Genomic DNA, 22,252 nt, shown 5'->3' on the forward strand with positions numbered 1-22,252 from the left:
AGTCTTTAATCCCCATCACCTATTTCACCCATCCCCCCACCCACCTACCCTCTGGAAACCACCAGTTTGTTCTCTATAGTTAAGGGTCTGTTTCCTGGTTTGTCTGTCTCTTTGCCTCCTTTTACTCCTTTGTTTGTTTAATTTCTTAAATTCTATATATGAGTGAAATCATGTGGTGTTTGTCCTCTGACTGGCTTATTCTGCTTAGCATTGTACCCTTTAGCTCCATCCATGTTCTTGCAAATGACAAGATTTCATTCTTTTTTATGGCGAAGTAATATTTCATTGTTTATATATACCATGGCTTTTTTACCCATTCATTTATCAACAGACAAGTGGGCTGCCTCCATAACACTATTGTAAATAATGCTGCAATAAACATAGAGGATCATGTATTCCTTTGAATTAATGTTCTTGGGTAAATACCCAGTAGTGTGACTACTGAATCATATGGTAGTTCTATTTTTACTATTTTAACTTTTTGAGGAACCACCATACTGTTTTCTACATGGCTGTTTCCACTGACAGTGAGCCAGGGTTTCTTCCCTTCCATATCCTTGCCAGCACTTTTTGTTTCTTATGTTTTTGGTTTTAGCCATTCTGACAGGTGTGAGGTGATATCTCATTAGAGTTTTGATTTGTATTTCCCTGATAATGACTGATGTTGAGCATCTTTTCATTTGTCTGTTGGCCACCTGTATGTTATCTTTGGAGAAATGTCTGTTCATGTCTTCTGCCCATTTTTAAATTGGACTATTTGGTGTGGTTTTTTTTTTTTTAAGATTTTATTTATTTGTCAGAGAGCGAGCGAGCGAGAGCGAGCACAGGCAGACAGAGTGGAAGGCAGAGTCAGAGGGAGAAGCAGGCTCCCTGCGGAGAAAGGAGCCCGATGCGGGACTCGATCCCAGGATGCTGGGATCATGACCTGAGCCGAAGGCAGCTGCTTAACCAACTGAGCCACCCAGGCGTCCCAGTGTGGTTTTCTTTTGGGGGGTGTTGAGTTGTATAAGTTCCTTATATATATTGGATACTAACCTTTTATCAGATATATCATTTGTGAATATCTTCTCCCATTGAGGAAGTTGCCTTTTTGTTTTGTTGACTGTTTCCTTTGCCATGCAGAAGCTTTTTATTCTGACATAGTCCCAATAATGTATTTTTGCTATTATTTCCCCTGCCTCAGGAGACATACCTAGAAAAATGTTGCTATGGCTAATGTCAGAGAAATTACTGCCTATGCTCTCTTCTAGGATTTTTATGGTTTCAAGTCTCACATTTAGGTCTTTAATCTATTTTGAGTTTATTTTTGTGTATGGTGTAAGAAAGTGGTCCAGTTTCATTCTTTTGCATGTAGCTGTCCAGTTTTCTCAGCACTATTTGTTAGAGACCTTCTTTTTCCCATTGCATATTCTTGTCTCTTCTGTCAAAGATGAAATGACCATATCCACCTTGAAATTCTTTTTTTTTTCTAAGATTTTATTTTAATTCCAGTTAGTTAACATATAGGGTAATATTAGATTCTGGTGTACAATATGGTGATTCAGCATCTCTATACTACCTCCGGTGCTCATCACAAGTACACTCCTTAATCCCCATCACCTGTGTAACTTATCCCCCTCAACCAACTCCCCTCTGGTAGCTATCAGTGTGTACTCTATAGTGAAGTTTCTTGATTTGTCTCTCTTTTTCGTTTTGTTTCTTTTCTTTCTTTCCTTCCTTCCTTCCCCATTTGCTCGTTTTGTTTCTTAAATTCCACATATGAGCGAAATCATAGGGCATTTGTCTTTCTCTGGTGATTAATTTTGCTTAGAATAATACTTTCTAGCATCCATCCATTTGAATGGCAAGATTTCACTCTTTTATGGCTGAGTAATTTTCCATTGTATATATACACCAGATCTTTGTTTTCCCCCTTAGATCTAGGATTAGGGTTTGGTTTAGGGCCAGAATAAGGGTAAGGGTTAGGGTTAGGGCCCATGTGATTGTATGTGTCTATTATCATGCAATTTAGAGACCACTCTGGAGGGATAAGTTTAGGGTTAGGTTAAGGTTAGTTTTAGGGTTAGGAATTAGCGTGTGTGTTTGGATTAGGATAAGGTTTTTGCTTAGAATAATGTTTTCTACCTCCAGCCACATCTTTTAAGTGGCAAGATTTCATTCTTTTTTATGGATGGGGAATAGTCCATTGTATGTGTATGGGTTATGGCTATTGTTAGGGTGAGAGGTTAGTAGTGGTTATGGTAGTGGTTAGTAGTTAGCAGTAAGGGTTAGGGTTGGGGTTGGCTTGGGGTTAAGATTAGGTTTAGAGCTAGGGTTGGGGTGAGGGTGAGGGTATGTGCCTGTTATCCTGCAGTTCAGAGACCTCTCCAGAGGTTAGGTTTAGTGTTAAAGTTAGGGTTAGAGGTAGAATTTAGAGGTTACCTGCAGTTCAGAGGCCTCAGACCTCCATTAGGGTGAAAATAAACATGGCAACCATCCATTGCATCGAGGTAAAGAGAGGATTTGACGTGCGAAATACTCTACTTTTTAAATTAAGATTTTATTTAAATTCCAGTCAGTTAACATACGATGTTATATTAGTTTCAGGCATAGAATTTAGTGATTCAAGACTTACGTAGAACCTCTGGTGCTCATTACAGCAAGTGCCCTCCTTAATCGCCACCACCAGTTTCACCCACCCTGCCCCTCCCCAGCTCAGCTCTGGTAACCATCAGCTTGTTCTCTCTAGTTAGGAGACTTTGCCTTGAAATTCTTACTAATTTTTTTCACAAGTGTTCCTGCAGTTTTAGTTTTCACTGGGCCTGTAGCTCACAAATTTTGTAGCCTGCCCTGGCTGTGGATGATACCATCCATGTAGTAACATAGGTGATCAACCTTGTTTCACCATACATTTGGTGGATTGGAATTGCACCGGCCAGCATGACAGTGTCATATGCCTTCAAACCGTTCCATTTGTCATTCCTAGAGTATGTCTTGTACTTTACGTCAGACAGCTTAGGTTCTTCCTTGAAGGCCATCATGGACCAGTTTAGACCCTGCTTCAGCTGCACATCTAGGAAATCTAGGGAAATGTAGGTCTTAAGGGAAGATGTAAACCAGGAAAGCTGTTCTGTAAGAGTGGTTCAGCAGTTGCAAAGCCACAGTGGAGGGGAGAGAGTATAGTCAGGAGGGAAACCAATCTCAAAATCTGGGAGAGATCAGAATGCTTATTTGGTTGAAGGTTCAAGGCAAGCACCTAAATTGGCATCAAGATTGGTGGACAATTGAATAAGGAGATGGAACCAGGAGCAAAGGGTGGCCTAGTTTGCTGTGGTGATTTAGGAAACTGGTTATATGGAAGGGTTTCCTTTTATGTGAATCCTGGTGTAGCAATCCAAAGTGGAAACAGCTCATTAAAGGTCACACAAAAAGATGAACTGTAGAGGGTATGATGCTTATTTTGTTTGCCTTCAGATCTGTTATCCAGTCTTTATTACTGATTATGTGGCCCAAAGGCTGACCTCTCTAGCACCTATCACCTGGGCTCCCTTGCTCTCTGACTTGCACGGGACTCAGTCACTAGGAGGCTCCAGCAGGAGGTAGGAGGGCAGAAGGGAGACCAGTCTGACCCCTCCCTGCTTGGCCATTTTTTCTGGCTACAGTCATATCTTCTAACTACATTTCTTCCCAAGCCATTCTCCTTCCACAGCTCTTTGTCTTCCTGCTTCCAGCTGTCCCCTACATCACTCATCACACTTTAAGGTCTTGGCTGGTGCTGCTTTTCCTTTGTTGGTAGTCCTATTGTTGCTGCTAGTCACAGCTTCCCTTAACCCTGCTCTGGCCTCTGGAAATAGCCTCTATGTTATAAAGTTTCTTTAAAAACCCATTTTTGGGATTTCTTTTCTTGCCAGGACCCTGACCAATACAGAAGTTTCTACCGCATCGGTGTCCATGGTTTGCTGCTGTCTTCATTCAGCACTGCTCAGGATAATCACAGACTATCTTGCTTTCCCCGCTTACATGACAGTATTTTCCAAAGTCAAGGCAATAGCAGTGTGGTTCTGTGGATGGAGCACAGCCCTGGAGGGCCAAGGCTGGCCTCTGGTTCTAGGCTCTGAACTTGTGGTTGTGTGTCTTTGGGTCTTTTACTCAAATTCTTTTTAGCTTTACTTATCTCTTCTGTAAGAGGGGCATAATAATGCCACCCTATCTAGTGCAAGGCAGTGGTAAAGTGCAGATGAGATATTTGTAAAATTTATAAGTGAATTTTTAATTTATAATCATGATTTCAACCCATGACAGTATTCACTCTCAGATCTCAGGAGCACATTGTGTCCAGAGAATAAGAATTTGTTGCATTTGATATTGTGATTTTTTTTATCATGGGTGTGTGCTCTGTTTTTGATAATTTGGATACTATCAAATCTAATGGGTCATATGATCAGACACAGCAAGAAGGTATTTATGGAACTGAACAGGAGTCGCTGTGCTGACAGTTTTGTATCTTTCAGATTGTAATTATATAAGAGTCAAGTTTATGTGTGAGATGGAAGAGTAGAAAATGAAGGGCTTCAATTTGGTACATCTGTGTGGATGTTTCATTTTCTGGGATGGCGGTTCTCAAATGGGATCCCAGAACCAGAAGCATCATATCACCTGGAACTTTTTAGAGATTTATTTATTTCAGAGAGAGAGAGAGAGAGAGAGAGAGAGAGAGAGAATGGAACAGAGAGAGAGAGAGAGAGGTATCATGCGCAGGGGGAAGACCCAAGGGGGAAGGAGAGGGAGAATCTCAAGCAGACTTCCTGCTGGGCTCAGAGACCCATGTGGGGCTCAATCTCACGACCCTGGGATCACGACCTGAGTTGAAATCAAAAGTCAGAGGCTCAACCGACTGAGCCACCCACACCCCTCACCTGGAACTTTTTAGAAATACAAGTCCTCAGGGCCAGAATTCTGTTTTATTTTTAAAGCCCTAGGTGCTTCTCTGATGTATGCTAAAGTTTGAGAACAATTGTCCTAGGGGGAGAGGCTTTGCCAGATCTGGTGTACTTCCCACATGTGGCCAGTAAGTGAAGAGAAGCCCGTTGCTCAAGAGAGACATTAAGTATAGACTCCGTGGACAAAGTGGGTTGAGTAACTTTGTATTTCCCAAGCGATGTGTGAGGATTTTTGTTTACATGACCTGTTTACTTTTCCACTTACTGAAGATATGACACTTACATATAAGTAATTAAATAAGAGCTTCATGCTCATTAACATGGGAAACTCTCATTATAATAGTTTGGTTTTTTTTTTTTGAAGACCAGGAGAGAAGTTTTTATTTTTTTATTTTTAAGATTTTATTTATTTATTTGATGCAGAGAGAGAGATCACAAGTAGGCAGAGAGGCAGGCAGAGAGAGAGGGAGAAGCAGGCTCCCTGCTGAGCAGAGAGCCCGATGTGGGGCTCGATCCCAGGGCCCTGGGATCATGACCTGAGCCAAAGGCAGAGGCTTAACCCACTGAGCCACGCAGGCACCCCTAACAGTTTGTTTTTATGTTAGTTTGGCTACAATATGGGTCAAATGACAATAGCTGAAAACATAATTACTCAAATAATTTGTCTAAAAACCAATTAGTTCGTAAGGCAAGTTTTCTATTCTCCAAGTCAGCTTTTAAGAATAGTTTGTTTTAGTAATAATTCTTTATATTTACCTCCAGTTGGACTCATTCGTTTACTCCTATAAAGTTCTGTGAGGCAGGGTCAGGTAAAGTGCCTGCCTAATTATATATGCAGATCATTAGTATAGGTTCAGAAATAGAATTTACCATCTATTTCATGGTAATTTTGGGGTTAAAGTAGTTCAAATTCTAATCCTGCTTCTGATGTCCCTGTCACTCTTGAATAAAGTCTTGAATCTTGAATAAAGTCTTTGAACCTTCCTAGCCCAGTTCAATTTATTGTAGCTAATGTAACTAGTCATTTTACTGATCATCATTTTCTCTTTTATTTAACAGCTGGAAGCATTTACTCATTTTTTTATGAAAGATGGTTGTAAGACACTGAAATTTTTGTACCAGGAAGGAGATGTCCCTGGCCTTGGTAAGGATATTTTATGAAAGCAATGTGCTGGCTATTAGTTAATGAATATTAAGATGCAGCATATCTTTCCTCTTCTAAGTAGATATATATTTATAAAGATTATATACTTATACAGAAAATTTATCAGAAGCTTAGGTGTGGAAAAGAGAGCGCCTTTTTTTTTTTAAAGATTTATTTATTTGATAGAGAGTGTGTGCATGCACAAACTGGGAGGGACTTGGGGAAGGGAGAGAGAATCTCAAGCAGATTCTTTGCCAAGCATGGAGTCCCATATAGGGGTCAACCTCATGATCCTGAGATCATGACCTGAGCCGAAATCAGAGATGGAGGCCCATCTGACTGAGCCACTCAGGTGCCCCTCCAAAAAAAGTGTCTTAAAAAAATACATTTTGGGGGGATCTGGGTGGCACAGTCAGTTAAGCATCTATCTTTGGCTCAGGTCATGATCCCAGGGTCCTGGGATCAAGCCCCACATCAGGTTTCCTACTCAGCAAGGAGCCTGCTTCTCCCTCTCCCTGCCCTTCCCTCCCCCAACTCATGTTTTCTCTGCTAGCTCTGCTATCTCTTGCTCTCTCTTAAATAAATAAATTTAAAAATAATACATGTTCAGCCCAAATATGTATTTCAGAGACCACTATAATATAAGGAGAAAACGTACTTACAGAAATCACATATCTCTTAATGGATATATGTTTTCACTAGAATTTAATTCCATTTTCCCTGAAACAGGGGGAGCCATTTTGCATACAGGGTTTCAGATGACTGGTAACAGTCAGGAGAACATGTGAGGGCCCAGCAGCTGGCCCTGTGGTCCTGGGTCAGCATCTTGTGTCTGTTGCTGCTGTCAGTTGGAATATCTGGGCTCCTCACTATTGGCAGGATTCCTAAAATAATTAACACTTTACTAGGATGTGAAACTTTTGTGTTAATAACCAGATGTTTGGACCATCCTTTTGGTCTTAGACTATTTGTCTTAGAAGTCCTGTGGATTGTCCCTCCTATTGGTTCTTTTTCATTTTTCTCCTCTGCTGCCTTTAGGTGAGGTTCATTTCTCATGCTTGCTCTAGTGTTCCAGAATGAAGACCTGTAGCTCTGAAATCAGATTCCCTCCCTAAAGTTCACACTGCTTTACTTATAAATTATAAATTGTAAATTATAAATATTTACTTATAAAGGAAATCTTTTATTCCATTGTATATGTCTACCACATCTTTATCTGTTCATCTATGGAAGGACACTTAGGTTGCAGCCATAACAAAGAATGACATCTTGGGGCACCTAGGTGGCTCAGTTGGTTAAGGATCTGCCTTTGGCATAAGTCCTGGGATTGAGTCCTGTGTCAGGTTCCCTCCTTGATGGGGAGTCTGCTTCTCCCTGTCCCTCGCCTGCAACTCACCTTGCTAGTGATCGTTCGCTCTCTCAAATAAATAAATAAAATCTTAAAAAAAAACAGATTGAAAGCTTGCCATTTGCAACAATATGGGTGGATCTAAGGGGTATTGTATTAGGTGAAGTAAATCAGAGAAAGACAAATGCCATAGGATTTCAACTTATTTATGGAATTTAAGAAACAAAGGAACCAAGAAAAAAAGAGGCAGACTAGCAAACAAAAAGCCAGCCTCTTAAAATACAGAGAACAATCTGGTGGTTTCTAGAGGGGAGGCAGGTGGAAGACTGTGTGAAAAGGTAAAGGAGATTAAGATCACACTTGGTGAGCACTGAGAAATACATAGAATTGTTGAGTCATTACATTGTACACCTGAAACTATGTAACACTATATGTTATCCTTCAGCAAAAATTCTAAAAAGTAAAACTTTATTGTGCTGCTAGTTATGGGACTGGGTCCAAACCCCTCATTTCTCTGCCCATCGTAACCTGGACACACAGTGTTTATTTAGCCTGCTCTCCTATTCTTGCAGACATAAATTTGATGCTCCCTTTAAGCCAGTCTCTTCCTTGTTTTCTGGACATTCCAAGTCATTTCTGTGCCCTTTGCTCTGTTCTCCTGACTTTCGCAGAATGCCTTTCTCCTCTATACCCAGCCAAATCCTACCCCTCTTCTGGATTACCTCTGACATTCTTTTTTCTACAGAGCCTGCCCAGGGCATTCCAGACTTATCCACCACTTTTCTCCAAACTCCTCCTGTCTCATTGAGTTTGCACTGTGAAATACAGAACTTGATTATGTTCTTCTATTTTCATCTAATGCTTTAATATAAGAAAATACCTACAATGAGAAGAAAAATGAAAAACACCCACATTCTTAGCCATTTGGAATAAGCACTGTTAATTCCTTGATGACTATTCCTCTGTAACTTCTTTGCCCCCCTCTTGTATTTGGAGAAAGGACGGGAGTGAAAGAGAGAAAGTTATGTATATGTATAGTGTGTGTGTGTATATATACGTAGAGTATAATATGTAAAAAAAAGTATATATAAAAATAGGTATATATGTTACAAAAATGGGATCCAACTCTACCTGTTATTGTATGGTGGCTTTTAAAATTTGATAATATTCCCTTCTTCGTGTCACAATTTTTACAATTTAATTTTAAACAGCTGCATTATATTTCATTAGGCTAATGATACTATTATTTTCAAATCTTATCTCTTATTATTAGAGCTCAGGTTGTTTACAACTTTTTGGTCTTGTAAACAATGCCTCAGTAAATATCACTAAAGTTAATGTGCATTAGGAACACTTTAGGAAGGATTCTCAGAAGGGCAATTGTCAGTAGAAAAGATATGTATATAAGATATGTGTCTACATATATATATATATATATATATATATATTTTTTTTTTTTTTTTTTGAGAGAGAGCACATGGGGAAGGGGAGAAGGAGAGGGAGAGAGAATCCCAAATGGGTTCTACGCTCAGCACAGAGCCCAACACAGGGCTCAGTCTCATAGCCCTGAGATCATGACCTGAGCTGAAATCAAGAGTTGGAGGCTTAACTTCCTGAGCCACCCAGGTGCCCCAAGATAGGTATATTTTTAATGATTATTTTGCTACCTAGAAAAGTAATACATTTATTAGCTAGACAAATATTCCTCTACATGTATTTCTTAGAGGCATCTACTAATACATAAATGTTTATTATTATTTAAAAATGTGATCATATAGTACATTTTTTTCTTGATTTGAGTTTTGCATTTGACAGTATAGACTGGACATTTTCCAGTTATATATAGATTTATGTTATTTTAAAATACCATACAGGGGCGCTTGGGTGGCTCAGTTGGTTGAACATCTGACTTTTGATTTTGGCTCAGGTCATGATCTTGGGGTCCTGGGATAGAGCGCCACATATGGCTCCCTACTCAGCGGGGAGTCTGCTTGACCCTTTCCTCTGCCCTGCCTCTGTTTGTGTTCTCTCTCTCAAATAAATACATAAAATCTTTTTAAAAAAAGCTTTAAAAATTCTTTGCAATATTCCATAGTATAGTTGCATTGTGGTTTTTAGATACCATTCCCCTGCTGATGGGTATACAGAATATGTAGTTATATACAGAATATGTTTAGCTGTAGGTAATGGAAGTCCTAATAGTGTCTTAAACAAACACGGGCTCTATTTTTCTCTCATAAGAAAGTGGGTAGTGGCTGGCAATGGTTCAGATACTCAGCATTGTCATTAGAAAGCCAGATTCTTTTTTTCTTCCTATTCTGTCATTTTTAACATGTTGGCTTTTGTGTTCATATTTGCTCCTTATAAGATGAAGTTCTAACCATCACATCCAAGTCTAAGGTGCTTGTGGGAAAGGGCCTTGCCTCTTCCTGTTATTGGGAAAGCGTGAGCTGATCAGCCAGAACTGTGTCATGTGGCTACCACAGGGGTTCAGGGGGCTGAAAAAGCTGTTGTCTCTTTGGGGATGTACATATTGCCGGATGGGTAAGAAAACCCATTGCCGGATGGATTTTCTTATCAAGGAAAAAGAGGGAGGGAGGTTATTAAGGGTAGAGGCACCTCTCTGTGCCAACCTCCATGAATGAGCACATGAGCTCTTACATACTGTGTATCAAGGCTCTTTGGTTGTAGGCAACCTCAGTAAACAGTAATCTCTGGTTTACATTAGCCAAAAAAAAAAAAAAAAAGGTCTGGGCTGTTCACAAAATTGAGAACTAGTGGAACCACCAGGCCTTGGGAAGGACAAGCATAGAGCATTCCCACAGATTTCAAGGCAGTTTCCTTAGGACTCACCCCCAGATTGACATCTCTCCAGTCTCCTTTTACCTTTGTGTGCCTCCAGTCGGGACTGACCTCCTTGCAGAGAGTCTGCTCAGTCTCGTTTGCACATGCCCACCACAGCAGGGCTCTGAGGCTGGTGTCCTCCAGAATCACAGGACAGGAGGAGCCCCCCATACCCAGAAGAGAGAAGGCTGGGAAGACAAAATATTATCATGCCTTCAGGATAGGGATTTTAAAATTTCTTTTATCATATTTTAAATTATTGTGACTAGGAAGACTGATAAATTTTGTTTATTAGTAGTACAACCAACCATCTAACAAAATTCTCATCTTTTACTAGTTTTTAAAGTTAAATGATTAATTTTCACTGAGATCAGTTTGAGGAAGAATGTAATATACTATGTTTTCCTATATATCCATAAAGTTTAGTTTCTAAATTAAGCCCAGTAAGATTAACAATAATAATAAAATAGAACAATTATAACAAAAAAAAGAATTTAATATAATTGGGGGCTATGAGTGTGTTCATAGGGGACTATACCCTAATATATCAGTATATCAGATATCAGATATCAGCTGATATCTGAAAGATAAGTAGAAACTGGGGAGGCAAAGGGCTGGATATGGTTAGAACAGTCTGTGTGAAGATCCTGCCTGAGGCGAGGCCAAAAGGAGCAAAAGCACAGAACTCGGGGAAAGAAAGCTGAGGATGCCACACTTCAAGTATTCCGATCAGTGATGTCTTTTTGTAGACAAAAAAACCCCACAAAAAAATTATTACAATCATATAAAAAATTCCTTACAGTAAAGTGAAGCAAGAGGCAATGCTGTGACACCCATAATCATTTGCCACAGTTGATCCATTCTGTGATGACGCACTACACTCTTGACTTTTGTTTTCAGAATGTGGTCGAACTATTGCCGGAGCAACCAAAGGGGCCAAAATGATGAGATTGTATATAGACAATGCTGCCCCGGAGAAACTAAAAGGATTATGTATCTTTTTTGTTCGCTGTCACAGTGATACTGCTATAAATATTAAAAATATTCACGAGGTATGTTTGCATTTTTTTCAAATATATAGTTAAGTGTTTTTTCCAGCTTAACTGGTGCACCTAACAAGAAGTTTAAGTTGTATGTAACATGTTGATTTAATACACTGATATTTTGTGAACTGATTACCACTGTAGCATCAGCTAATAGTCCATCATCTCACTTAATTACCTTTTTTTGGTAATAACATTTAAGGTGACCTGTCTTAGCAACATTCGAGTATGTATGTTTTTATTAGCTATAATCACCATGCTGTACGTTAGATCCCCCAAAGGTATTCATTTTGTAGCTTACAGTTTGTATGTTTTGACAAACATCTCCTGATTGCCCCTAGGTAATCAGCATTCTACCCTCCTGTTTCCATGAGGTCAGCTTTTTTTGATTCCACATGTAAGTGAGACCATACAGTATTTGTCTTTTTCTGTTGAACTTATCTCACTTGGCATAATGTCCTCAACGTCCACCCATGTTGTCTCAAAGGCAGGATTCCCTTCCTTCTTGTGGTGGAATAATATTCTATCCTGTATATATCCTTTATCCTGTATATATCATATATATCCTGTATATATATTTTATCCATTTATCCATAGATGGACACTTAGGTTGTTTCTATATCTTGGCTATTGTGAATAATGCTGCAGTGAATGTATAAGTGAAGATAACCCTTCAAGATCCTGATTTCATTTCTTCTGGATATAGATCCAGAAGTGGGATTGCTGGATTGTATGGTGTTCTACTTTGAATTTTTTGAGGAACCTCCGTACTGTTTCCCATAGTGCCTGCACCAATTGACATCCCCACCAAGAGTGCACTAGGGTGCCCTTTTCTCCATAGTCTCACCAACATTTATCTCTTTTCCTTTTTTTTTTTTAAGTTTATCATTTAAGTAGTCTCTACAGCCAACGTGGAGCTCAAATTCATGACGCTGATGTTGAGAGTCACATACTCCCCTGACTGAGCTAGCCAGGCATCCCTCACTATCATCTTGTCTTTTAGAATTTAGCCATTCTAACAGGTATGAGGTGATATCTCATTGTGGTTTTGATTTTCCTTTCCCTAATGATTACTGATGTTGGGCGTCTTTCCACATTCCTGTTAGTTATTTGGATGACTCTTTAGAAAAATGTCTGTTCAGTTCCTCCACTCATGTTTAAACTGTATTGTTTGCTTGTTTGCTATTTAGTTGTACAAATTTTCTCTCTATTTTTCCTATATTCTCAGCTCAGATAGATGGTCATTCTATTAGTTTTCTGATTTCTATTTCATTTATTTCTGCTCTTTGTTATTTCCTTTCTTCTGCTAACCGTGGGTTTAGTTTGTTCTTCTTTTTCAAGTTCTTTGAGGTGTAAAGTTATGTTGCTTTATCTTTCTTTTTTCTTACCATAGGCATTTATTGCTATAAACTTCCCTTTTATTATTTTTTTTAAAGATTTTATTTATTTATCAGAGAGAGTGGGGGGAGAGGGCAGGCACAGGCAAACAGAATGGCAGGCAGAGGCAGAGGGAGAAGCAGGCTCCCTGCCGAGCAAGGAGCCCGATGCGGGACTCGATCCCAGGACGCTGGGATCATGACCTGAGCTGAAGGCAGCTGCTTAACCAACTGAGCCACCCAGGCGTCCCTAAACTTCCCTTTTAGAATGGCTTTTGCTGCATCCCAAACCCTATAGATTTTGGTATGTTCTGTTTCCATTTTCATTTGTTTCAAGGTATTTTTTATTTCCCTTTAGATTTCTTCTTCGACCCTTCGTTTTTGCAGGAGTGTGTTAATTTTCACATATTTGTGAAATTTCTAGCTTTTGTTCTATTATTGATTTCTAGTTTCATATCACTGTGATTGTAAAAAAAAATTTGGTATGATTTCAGTCATCTTAAATTTGCTGTTTTGTGACCCACAACAGGATCTTTCCTGGAAATGTTCCATGTGCATTTGGGAAGAGTATATATTCTACTAATGGGTGGAATGTTCTGTATATGACTACTAGGTCCATTTGTTATAAATTACAGTTCACGTGCAACATTTCCTTCTTTATTTTTTGTCTGGTTGGACTCTCTACTGTTGCAAGTTGCATTGTCTGTTTTTGCCTTCAGATCTTTTAGTATTTGTTTAATATATTTAGGTGTGCTCTGTTGTTAGGTGCATATAGATTTATGATTGCCTTGTCTTTTTGATAAAGTGACTTCTGTATCACTCTATAATAACCTTTTCATCTTGTTACTGTTTTGGTTTAAAGCCTATTTTGTCTGATATAAGTATCGCTACCTCCACTTCCTTTTGGTTTCAGAAGTATATTATATTATTATAATGGAATATTTGTTTTCTCTTTTCACTTTGAGCCTCTGTGTATCGTTAAGCCTGCAGTGAGTCAGTCTCTTGTGAGCAGCAAATAGTTGGGGCTTACTTTTTGAATCCATCCAGCCATGCTGTGCCTTTTGATTGGTGATTTCAAAACATTTACATTTAGATTAATTGTTGCTATGTAAGGACTTACTAATGCTGTATTATTGATTGCTCTCTGGTTGTTCTATACTTCTATTTTTTCTTTTTCCTCTGTTTCTACTTACCTTTGTAAACTGGTGTTTTTCCATGTGGTATGCTCTGTTCCCTTCTTTTTTTAATCTTTGTGAATCTACCCTAGATTTTTGCTTTGTTGTTACCACGAAGCTTACATAAAACATTATAGATATAATAATTTATTTTATGCTGATAACAAGTAACTTTCATTGGAAACAAAACTCTACCTTTTGCTCTTCCTTTTTATGTTTTTGATGTCACAATGTCTCTTTTTATACTGTGTATTCTTTAACAAATTTGGTAGCTATGGTTATTTTTATCATTCTTATTCTTGAACTTTTATACTAGAGCTATGTGGTTAAGACCACTCATATTACAGTATTTAAGTCTTCTGAATTTGACTGCATACTTACCTTTTCTAGTGTATTGTATATTTTCATATGTGTTCAAGTCAGTTATTAGTGTCCTTTTATTTTGTTTTCTTTTTTTTTCCTCAGATTTTATTTATTTATTTGACAGATCACAAGTAGGCAGAGAGGCAGGCAGAGAGGGGGGTGGAAAGCAGGCTCCCCGCTGAGCAGACAGCCCGACGTGGGTCTGGATCCCAGGACCCTGAGATCATGACCTGAGCCGAAGGCAGAGGCTTAACCTACTGAGCCATTCAGGCACCCTGTCCTTTCATTTTGGCTTGAAGAACTCCTTTCAGCATTTCTTGTAAGGCAGCTCTACTCCTGATGAATTATTTCAGCTTTTGTTTGTCTAGAAAAATCTTTATCTCTCCTTCATTGATGTAGGGTAATTTTTCAGATAGAGTATTCTTAGTTGGCATTTTTTTTTCTTTTAGCACTTTGAATATATTATTCCACACATTACTGGCTTGTCAGGTTTCTGCTAAGAAATCTATTGGTAATTTTATTGACTTCCCTTGTAAGTCACAAGCTTCTTTTCTCTTACTACTTTCAAGATTTTCTCTTTGTCTTTCAGGTTTTAAAAAAAAAATTATTTAATTTTTTCAGTGTTCCAAGATTCATTGTTTATGCACCACACCCAGTGCTCCATGCAATACATGCCCTCCTTAGTACCCACCACCAGGCTCATCCAACCCGTCACCCTTCTCCCCTCCAAAACCCTCAGTTTTTTCTCAGAGTCCACAGTCTTTCATGGTTCGTCTTTCCCCTCCGATTTCCCCCAATTCACTTTTTCTTTCCTTCTCCTAATGTCCTCCATGTTATTCCTTAGGCTCCACATGTAAGTGAAACTATATAATTGACTCTCTCTGCTTGACTCATTACACTCAGCATAATCTCTTCCAGTCCCATCCATGTTGATACAAAAACTTGGGTATTCATCAGCTTTGACAGTTTTATTATCATGTGTCTTGGAAAGGATCTATTTTAGTTGATTTTTTTTGGTGACGTATGAGCTTTATGAACTTAGATATCAAAGTCTTCCCCAAGATTTGAGCAGTTTTCAGTCACCATTTCTTTAAATAAGCTTTTTGCCATCCTCTGCCTCTCTTCTCTCACTGGAACTCCAATAATTTGCAAATTGGTGCTTTTGATGATATCCCATATTTCACATAGGTTAAAGTTTCTGAGACTCTTTATCCTTTGTTGTGCTCTGACAAGATAAACTCAAAGTTCCTATCTTCTATCTCACAGATTCTTTCTTCTGCTTAGATCCATTTTGTTGTTGATTATTACCATTGCATTTTTCATTTCTTTGTATTCCTCAGCTCTATAATTTCTGTTTGGCTCTTTTTTCATGATTTCTAACTCTGTTAAACTTCTCATTTTGTTCATGTATTGTTTTTCTGATTTCGTTGAATTATCTTTGTGTGTTTTCTTGTACTCATTGATCTCCCTTAAAATAGCCATGTTAAATTCTTTTTCAGGTGAATTGCAAATTTCCACATCTTTGGGATTAGTTACTAGAAAATTAATTATGATCCTTTGGTGATATCATTTCCTTTATTTTTCATGTTCCTTAAAGTTTTGAACTGCTGTCTTTGCATTTGAGGTAATAGTTACCTCTGCCAGTTTTATTGTCTTTAGTAGAGAAATACTTTCCCTAAGATGATCCTAAGGCTCCCTTGGACCTTCTATGGATAAACCTGCTCTACAATTTTTCTCTTTTTTGTGGCTGAATTCTTGTGTTTGTATGCCTTCTCTCAATCCTGCAGTGTACCAAGCTGACAGCCTCCCTTTCATTTCCCCAAGGTGATGTGAAAGCTCAAGTTTGTGATCTCCTCCTGGCCAAAAGATTTGGGCTGGCTTTCTTTATGTACTCAGTAGCCATCTGCCAAAGCTTGCTCTTCCTGTTGCCATCAGGAGCATACACAAGGAGCCAGCCACAGGGCAGAGTGGCATGTGTGGCTGAGGCATGTTGAGAGCTGGGGGTGCCCAGGGCCAGTTGGGGGAATCCATGAGTCAGATGTTCCCAGTGATCATGCTCTCTCAGGGTGGGCTTTTTGATGAACTCTGTGATGCAGTTTGTCTGCTTCCCTTTAATGTCTTCCAAGACTCTTTTCTGCTACTCTCTCTGCTGCTTTCTGCCCCCTGCTCCCAGCCATGCAGCTCATAGTTCAGTACTCTGGATAGGGTGGGAGAGAAATGAACCTCTTTGGCAGCATCCTACACAGCTGGGGAAGTTGGATGCTCACTTACATACTCTTACTTTCCCCTGCAAGAGAAATTGAAGGCTGAGAAGATCTCTCTTGGTCCTAAACTATGCTGTCTTGGGGGAGGGGTAACACATAAAGTCAAGCCTCTCCTCTTACCTTATCCAGTGCACCCAAACTCATATATATATATATATTTTTTGCTCCAACTGTGTGCTAGAACTTCTTTTCTGGAAATCTGGACTTCCATGAAGGTTCTCCTGTCTGTGAGTGATTAAGAGTGCTTTCTAGGGACCCCTAGACAGTATCTGAGTGGGGCTGAAGTTGGTACATGGCCACTGCAGTTTCCACACCAGGACTGAAGTCTGTATGCCTGTTCCCTGATGCATGGTGGGTGAGACTCCTCCTGAGTTCCTTGGCAGATGGTGCTGGATGCCCAAGCTCTCATAATGCCACTTTTGTCCATGGATAAAAACTAAATTCCTGGTTCTTGTTAAGAGACAAAAATAAGGGCCATTCTATTCTGCCATGTATTGACATCACCAGCCTATAAACATTGAACATACCGTCATAGTCATATTTTCACTTTACTTTATCTCCTTTCTACACATAGGACTGAATTGAGTCCCAAGAAAAATAATGTATTCATGTATTCAAAGAAACTGAGAAATTACTATAATAGAGCTCAGTGATATTTATCCTTTAGATACTGCTTTTAAAATTCATGAAAATTCCATTTCTTCTAGATGGTGTGCAAATAATTTCCATCTTTCCATTCACTGGGAGTGAATTTAATGCAGTTCACACAATTTTGAGTATAAGTTACTTTATTTAGCCTCTTCTTTACTTAATATTTTAACTCTTTGACAGTTTCAGAAAGAAGAGAGAATTGACCTAGACATTGATTACTTAGTCCCAGAAAGGCAGCTTGTTGGATTGGTAAAAACAGCAGTTTTATTCAGATAGACCCAAATTTGCCTCCTAGCCTCACCACTGATGAGTGGTGTTCCTTGACAGGTTGCTTTTCTTTTCTGTCTGTGACTTAGGGTTTTACATACTTTGTTTTTTAAGGTTGTTTTTCACTTTTTATTTAGAATAATTTTAGGTTAAGAGAAAGTTAGAAGGTAATACAGAGACATCCTATATGCTCTTCCCAGATTCCCCTAATGTTGGTTTTTACATTCTTAAATTGGGAATGGTCATACCCACCTTAAAGCATTTTGGTGAGACTAAATGATAATATCAGCAAATTCTTATGTTGCTTAACATAGTAGTCCCTCAACAAATACTAGTTCTCTATTATTTTAAAGAGTCTTAGTAAATAAAAGTCTTCCTTTTTACAACAGGAAGGGTTGTAAATTTTTCTCCTTTTCTTTTTATGCCAAAAGTTTGCTTTAAGAGAGGTTGTTTAGCTTGGTTTTAGATTCTGGCCTAGGAGTTATTTCCCTCTAACTCCTTGTAGATATTTTGTTCTGATATCTCTGGAAGCTGATGAAACTTATCCTGTAAGTGTACTTCATAAATGATCTCTCTTTTCTTTGTTTTTGTCCTTTGTCTTTGAAACTGTTTTGCCATGATGTCTGCAAACATGTGGATTTGTTTCCTCAGTGTATCTTCCATTTCATGAATTCTCCCTTCAGCTTGTCTGTGACAACCCGTTCTTTTTTTATTAGTTTTTATTTTGTCACAGTTGTATGCAGTTTTTAAAAAAGGAAGAAATTCTGGAAGTCTTGTTTATAAGAACTGACTTCAATCTCACTCTCTAGAAACAAACTTTAACTCTCAGCAGATTCTTTCATTTGCCTCCATATCTCCAAGTAATAGGCGCTAACTGCTCCTTTGCCAGGTTAAACATTATCTATTGACTCTTCCCTATGGAAGATGAACGTTTAACTCTTTTTTTATCCTCTTCTTCTCCTGCCATGTTCTATCCCTTCATTCTTCCAATGTAGTTATTTGTTTATATCATTATAACTGTGTAAATACAATCACGGTTGAACATACAGTATACCAGTGAGCCTCAGCATGGTCCCCAAGACTCTTCCATGGAATCTACAAGGTAAAAATGTATTTTTATTATAATACTAAGAAATTGGTCCTTTTTACTGTGCTGACATTTTCCTAATGGTGCAGATGCAATCATGAGAAAGACTGGGACACCTTAGCACAAATCAAATCAATAACATCAAACTGGACTAGTAGCTGTTGTATTCTTCTGTGAGTTAAATGCACTCACAGTTGAAAAAAATTTTTCGTGGCTTTGGGCAATTGAAAAAAAAAATTAATTTAATTTAATTTTTTCAGTGCTCCAAGATTCATTGTTTATGCACCACACCCAGTACCCCTGCAATATGTGTCCTCCTTAATACCCACCACCAAGCTCACCAATACCCCCACCCCCTTCCTCTCTTTCTCAGAATCCACAGTCTCTCATGGTTTGTCTCCCCCTCCAATATCCCCCAATTCACTTTTCCCTTCCTTCTCCTAATGTCCTCCATGTTATTCCTTATGCTCCACAAGTAAGTGAAACTATATAATTGACCTTCTATGCTTGACTTATTTCACTCAGCATAATCTCTTCTAGTCCCATCCATGTTGATACAAAAGTTGGGTATTCATCCTTTCTGATGGAGGCGTAATATCCCATTGTATATATGAACCATATCTTCTGTATCCATTTGTCTGTTGAAGGGCATCTTGGCTCTTTCCACAGTTTGGCGATTGTGGCCATTGCTGTATGAACATTGGGGTACCTAGAGCCCTTCTTTTCACTGCATCTGAATCTTTGGGGTAAATACCCAGTAGTGCAATTGCAGGGTCATAGGGTAGCTCTATTTTTAATTTTTTAAGGAATCTCCACACTGTTTCCAAAGTGGCCACACCAACTTGCATTCTCACCAGCAGTGTAAGAGGGTTCCCCTTTCTCCACATCCTCTCCAACACTAGTTTTTTCTTGTCTTGTTAATTTTGGCCATTCTAACTGGTGTGAGGTGGTATCACAATGTGTCCCCCCCCCACCAAAGATTTTATTTATTTATTTGGGAGAGAGAGAAAGAGAGAACATGAGATGGGAGAAGGTCAGAGGGAGAAGCAGATTCCCCACAGAGCTGGGAGCCTGATGTGGGGCTTGATCCCGGGACTCTGGGATCATGACCTAAGTTGAAGGCAGTTGCTTAATCAACTGTGCCATCCAGGTGCCCTCTCAATTTTTTTTTTTTTTAATTTTCTTTTCAGCATAACAGTATTCATTGTTTTTGCACCACAAAACAATGCTCCATGCAATACGTGCCCTCCCTAATACCCACCACCTTGTTCCCCCAACCTCCCACCCCCCGCCCCTTCAAGACCCTCAGGTTGTTTTGATATTGTTTTGATATGAGTTTCCCTGATGGCTAGTGATGCTGAACATTTTTTCATGTGTCTGATAGCTATTTGTGTGTCTTCTTTGGAGAAGTGTCTGTTCATGTATTCTGCCCATTTTTGATGTGATTATCTGTTTTATGGGTGTTGAGTTTGAGGAGTTCTTTACAGATATTGGATATCAGCCCTCTGTAGTGTCACTTGCGAATATCTTTTACCATTCCGTGGGTTGCCTCTTTGTTTTTTTGACTGTTTCCTTTGCTGTGCAGAAGCTTTTGATTTTGATGAAGTCCCAAAAGTTTACTTCACTTTTGTTTCCTTTGCCTTTGGAGACATGCATTGAAAGAAATTGCTGTGGCTGATGTCGAAGAGATTACTGCCTATGCTCTCCTAGATTACTGCCTGTGTTCTCCTCTAGGATTTTGATAGATTCTATTGCTATTGCTAGAACTTCTAGTACTATGTTGAAAAATAATGGTGGGAGTGGGCATCCGTGTCGTGTTCCTGATCTCAAAGGGAAGGCTGTCAGCTTTTCCCCATTGAGAATGATATTTGTTGTAGGTTTTTCATAAATAGGTCTTATGCAGTTAAGGAATGTTCCCTCTATCTCTATACTTTGAAGAGTTTAAATCAGAAACAGATGCTGTATTTTGTCAAATGCTTTTTTTGCATCAATTGAGTGGACCATTTGGTTCTTCTCTCTTCTCTTATTGATTTGTTCTATCACATTGATTGACTTGCAAATGTTGAACCACCCTTGTATCACAGGGATAAATCCCACCTGGTCATGGTGGATAATCTTTTTAATATACTATTGGATCCTCTTATCTAGGATCTTTTGAGAATCTTGACATCCATATTCATCAGGGATATTGGTCTGAAATTCTTCTTTTTGATGGGGTCTTTGCCTGGCTTGGGGATCAGGTAATGCTGGCTTCATAGAAAGAGTCTGGAAGTTTTCCTTCTGTTTCTATTTTTTGAAACAGCTTCAGGAGAATAGGTATTAGTTCTTCTTTGAATGTTTTATAGAATTCCTCAGGGAATCTGTCAGGTCCTGGGCAAGTTTTTTTAATCTTAATTTCTTGGCTTGGGATTTCCATGTCACTTAAATTGTATGAATTTAGTTGTCATACTCATAGATGCTGGATTTCTGATTTCTGTGCCTTTGATTTCTTCAGCTGATCATTTTTTCCACTTAAAATGCTGGGCTAGTATCATTGCTCAATCCCTATTGTGCTGGAGTTTTTCTAGTCCCATTTCTACTGAGCAATTTATGCAGAAAGCTCAGCTTCATTTCCTTCACATCGTATAGGCTCTAGGCCATGTCTCCTTCCCTAGGTAGAAACTAAAGCATTGAGGAAAATGTCTCCTTGGTCAACCTATATGTGAACGGTTAGAATGGGGGCAGAATATCAACTTGTGGATTTTAGAACTCTCATTTTCATGACCACTTATGTTTTCCTATTAGTATATAAAAGTATTATCTATGCATGTTGTAGTGTGAAATAGGTTATGATTTTCAGTTCTTTAATGGGATTAGCATATAAAATCACTTTTCAACACTTCCCTTTCAGGAAGTGCTATTTACTGTACTGGATGCATCAACAGGAATCCTAAATGGGATTAAGAATATGCTGTCAAGTGTATTTCTACCAGCTATTCTTGCAACAAATAACTGGGGTGCTCTAAACCAGTCCAAGCAAGGAGAATCTGAAAAACACATTTTCACTGAAACCATCAGCAGATACCTTTCATTCTTAGATGGTAAGTATAAAATTTAGTGCTTAGTAAATTGCTAAAAACGAGCAAATTAACTATAATATGTTATTTTTAAAAGATTTTATTTATTTATTTGAGAGGGAGAGAGCACATGCAAGCTCATGAGCAGGGGGAGGGGCAAGGGAAGAAGTAGACTCCCTGCTGAGCAAGTGGCTGGATATGGGCCTCAATCTCAGGACTCTGGGATTATGACCTGAGTCAAAAGCAGGTAGCTATTCTGAGATGCTTTCTGACAGTTAAAGATAGCTATGCCAGCTACTCTACATGTCAGACTTCAAATAAAACATGAAAGCATTAAAAAAAAAAAAAAGCAGGTAGTTAACTGACTGAGCCACCCAGGCACTCCTGTAAGATATGTTATTAAAGGTAATCATTAGAGGAAAAACATTCCATCTTAAAAGAAATTGTTAATCAGAGTAATTATGAGACCTAGAGGTAAGAAATCAGATCCCTAGATCCTCTCATTTCCAGGGATCTTTGCAGGAGTACGATATGTTTTTTTCTTCCATCGTAGTGGGAGGAGTCTATTCTTATATTATTAATGAAAAATTTCACCGCATTTTAAAATACTGCTTCACTATTAGCTCTTTTAAAAATGTGTAATTTTATTATTTTATGTTATTAAAATAATATTATTAAAAATTATCACATCACAATCTAATGATCAATTTGTATT

General features: G+C 38.7%; 1 protein-coding gene across 6 annotated transcripts in view; it reads left to right on the forward strand.

Moving 5' to 3' along the window:
• The window catches only part of DNAH8 (dynein axonemal heavy chain 8), a 342,799-nt gene that overhangs the window by 11,668 nt on the left and 308,879 nt on the right, over positions 1–22,252 (forward strand). For all 6 annotated transcript variants that reach the window (XM_032339820.1, XM_032339819.1, XM_032339821.1 and 3 more), the window contains 3 exons: positions 5,979–6,063; positions 11,156–11,307; positions 21,372–21,561. In XM_032339820.1, the coding sequence (XP_032195711.1) occupies positions 5,979–6,063; positions 11,156–11,307; positions 21,372–21,561 (427 nt within the window). The remainder of the gene's footprint in view (positions 1–5,978; positions 6,064–11,155; positions 11,308–21,371; positions 21,562–22,252) is intronic.

Source organism: Mustela erminea, chromosome 4 (genome assembly GCF_009829155.1).
Source record: "Mustela erminea isolate mMusErm1 chromosome 4, mMusErm1.Pri, whole genome shotgun sequence".
Lineage (NCBI taxonomy): Eukaryota > Metazoa > Chordata > Mammalia > Carnivora > Mustelidae > Mustela > Mustela erminea.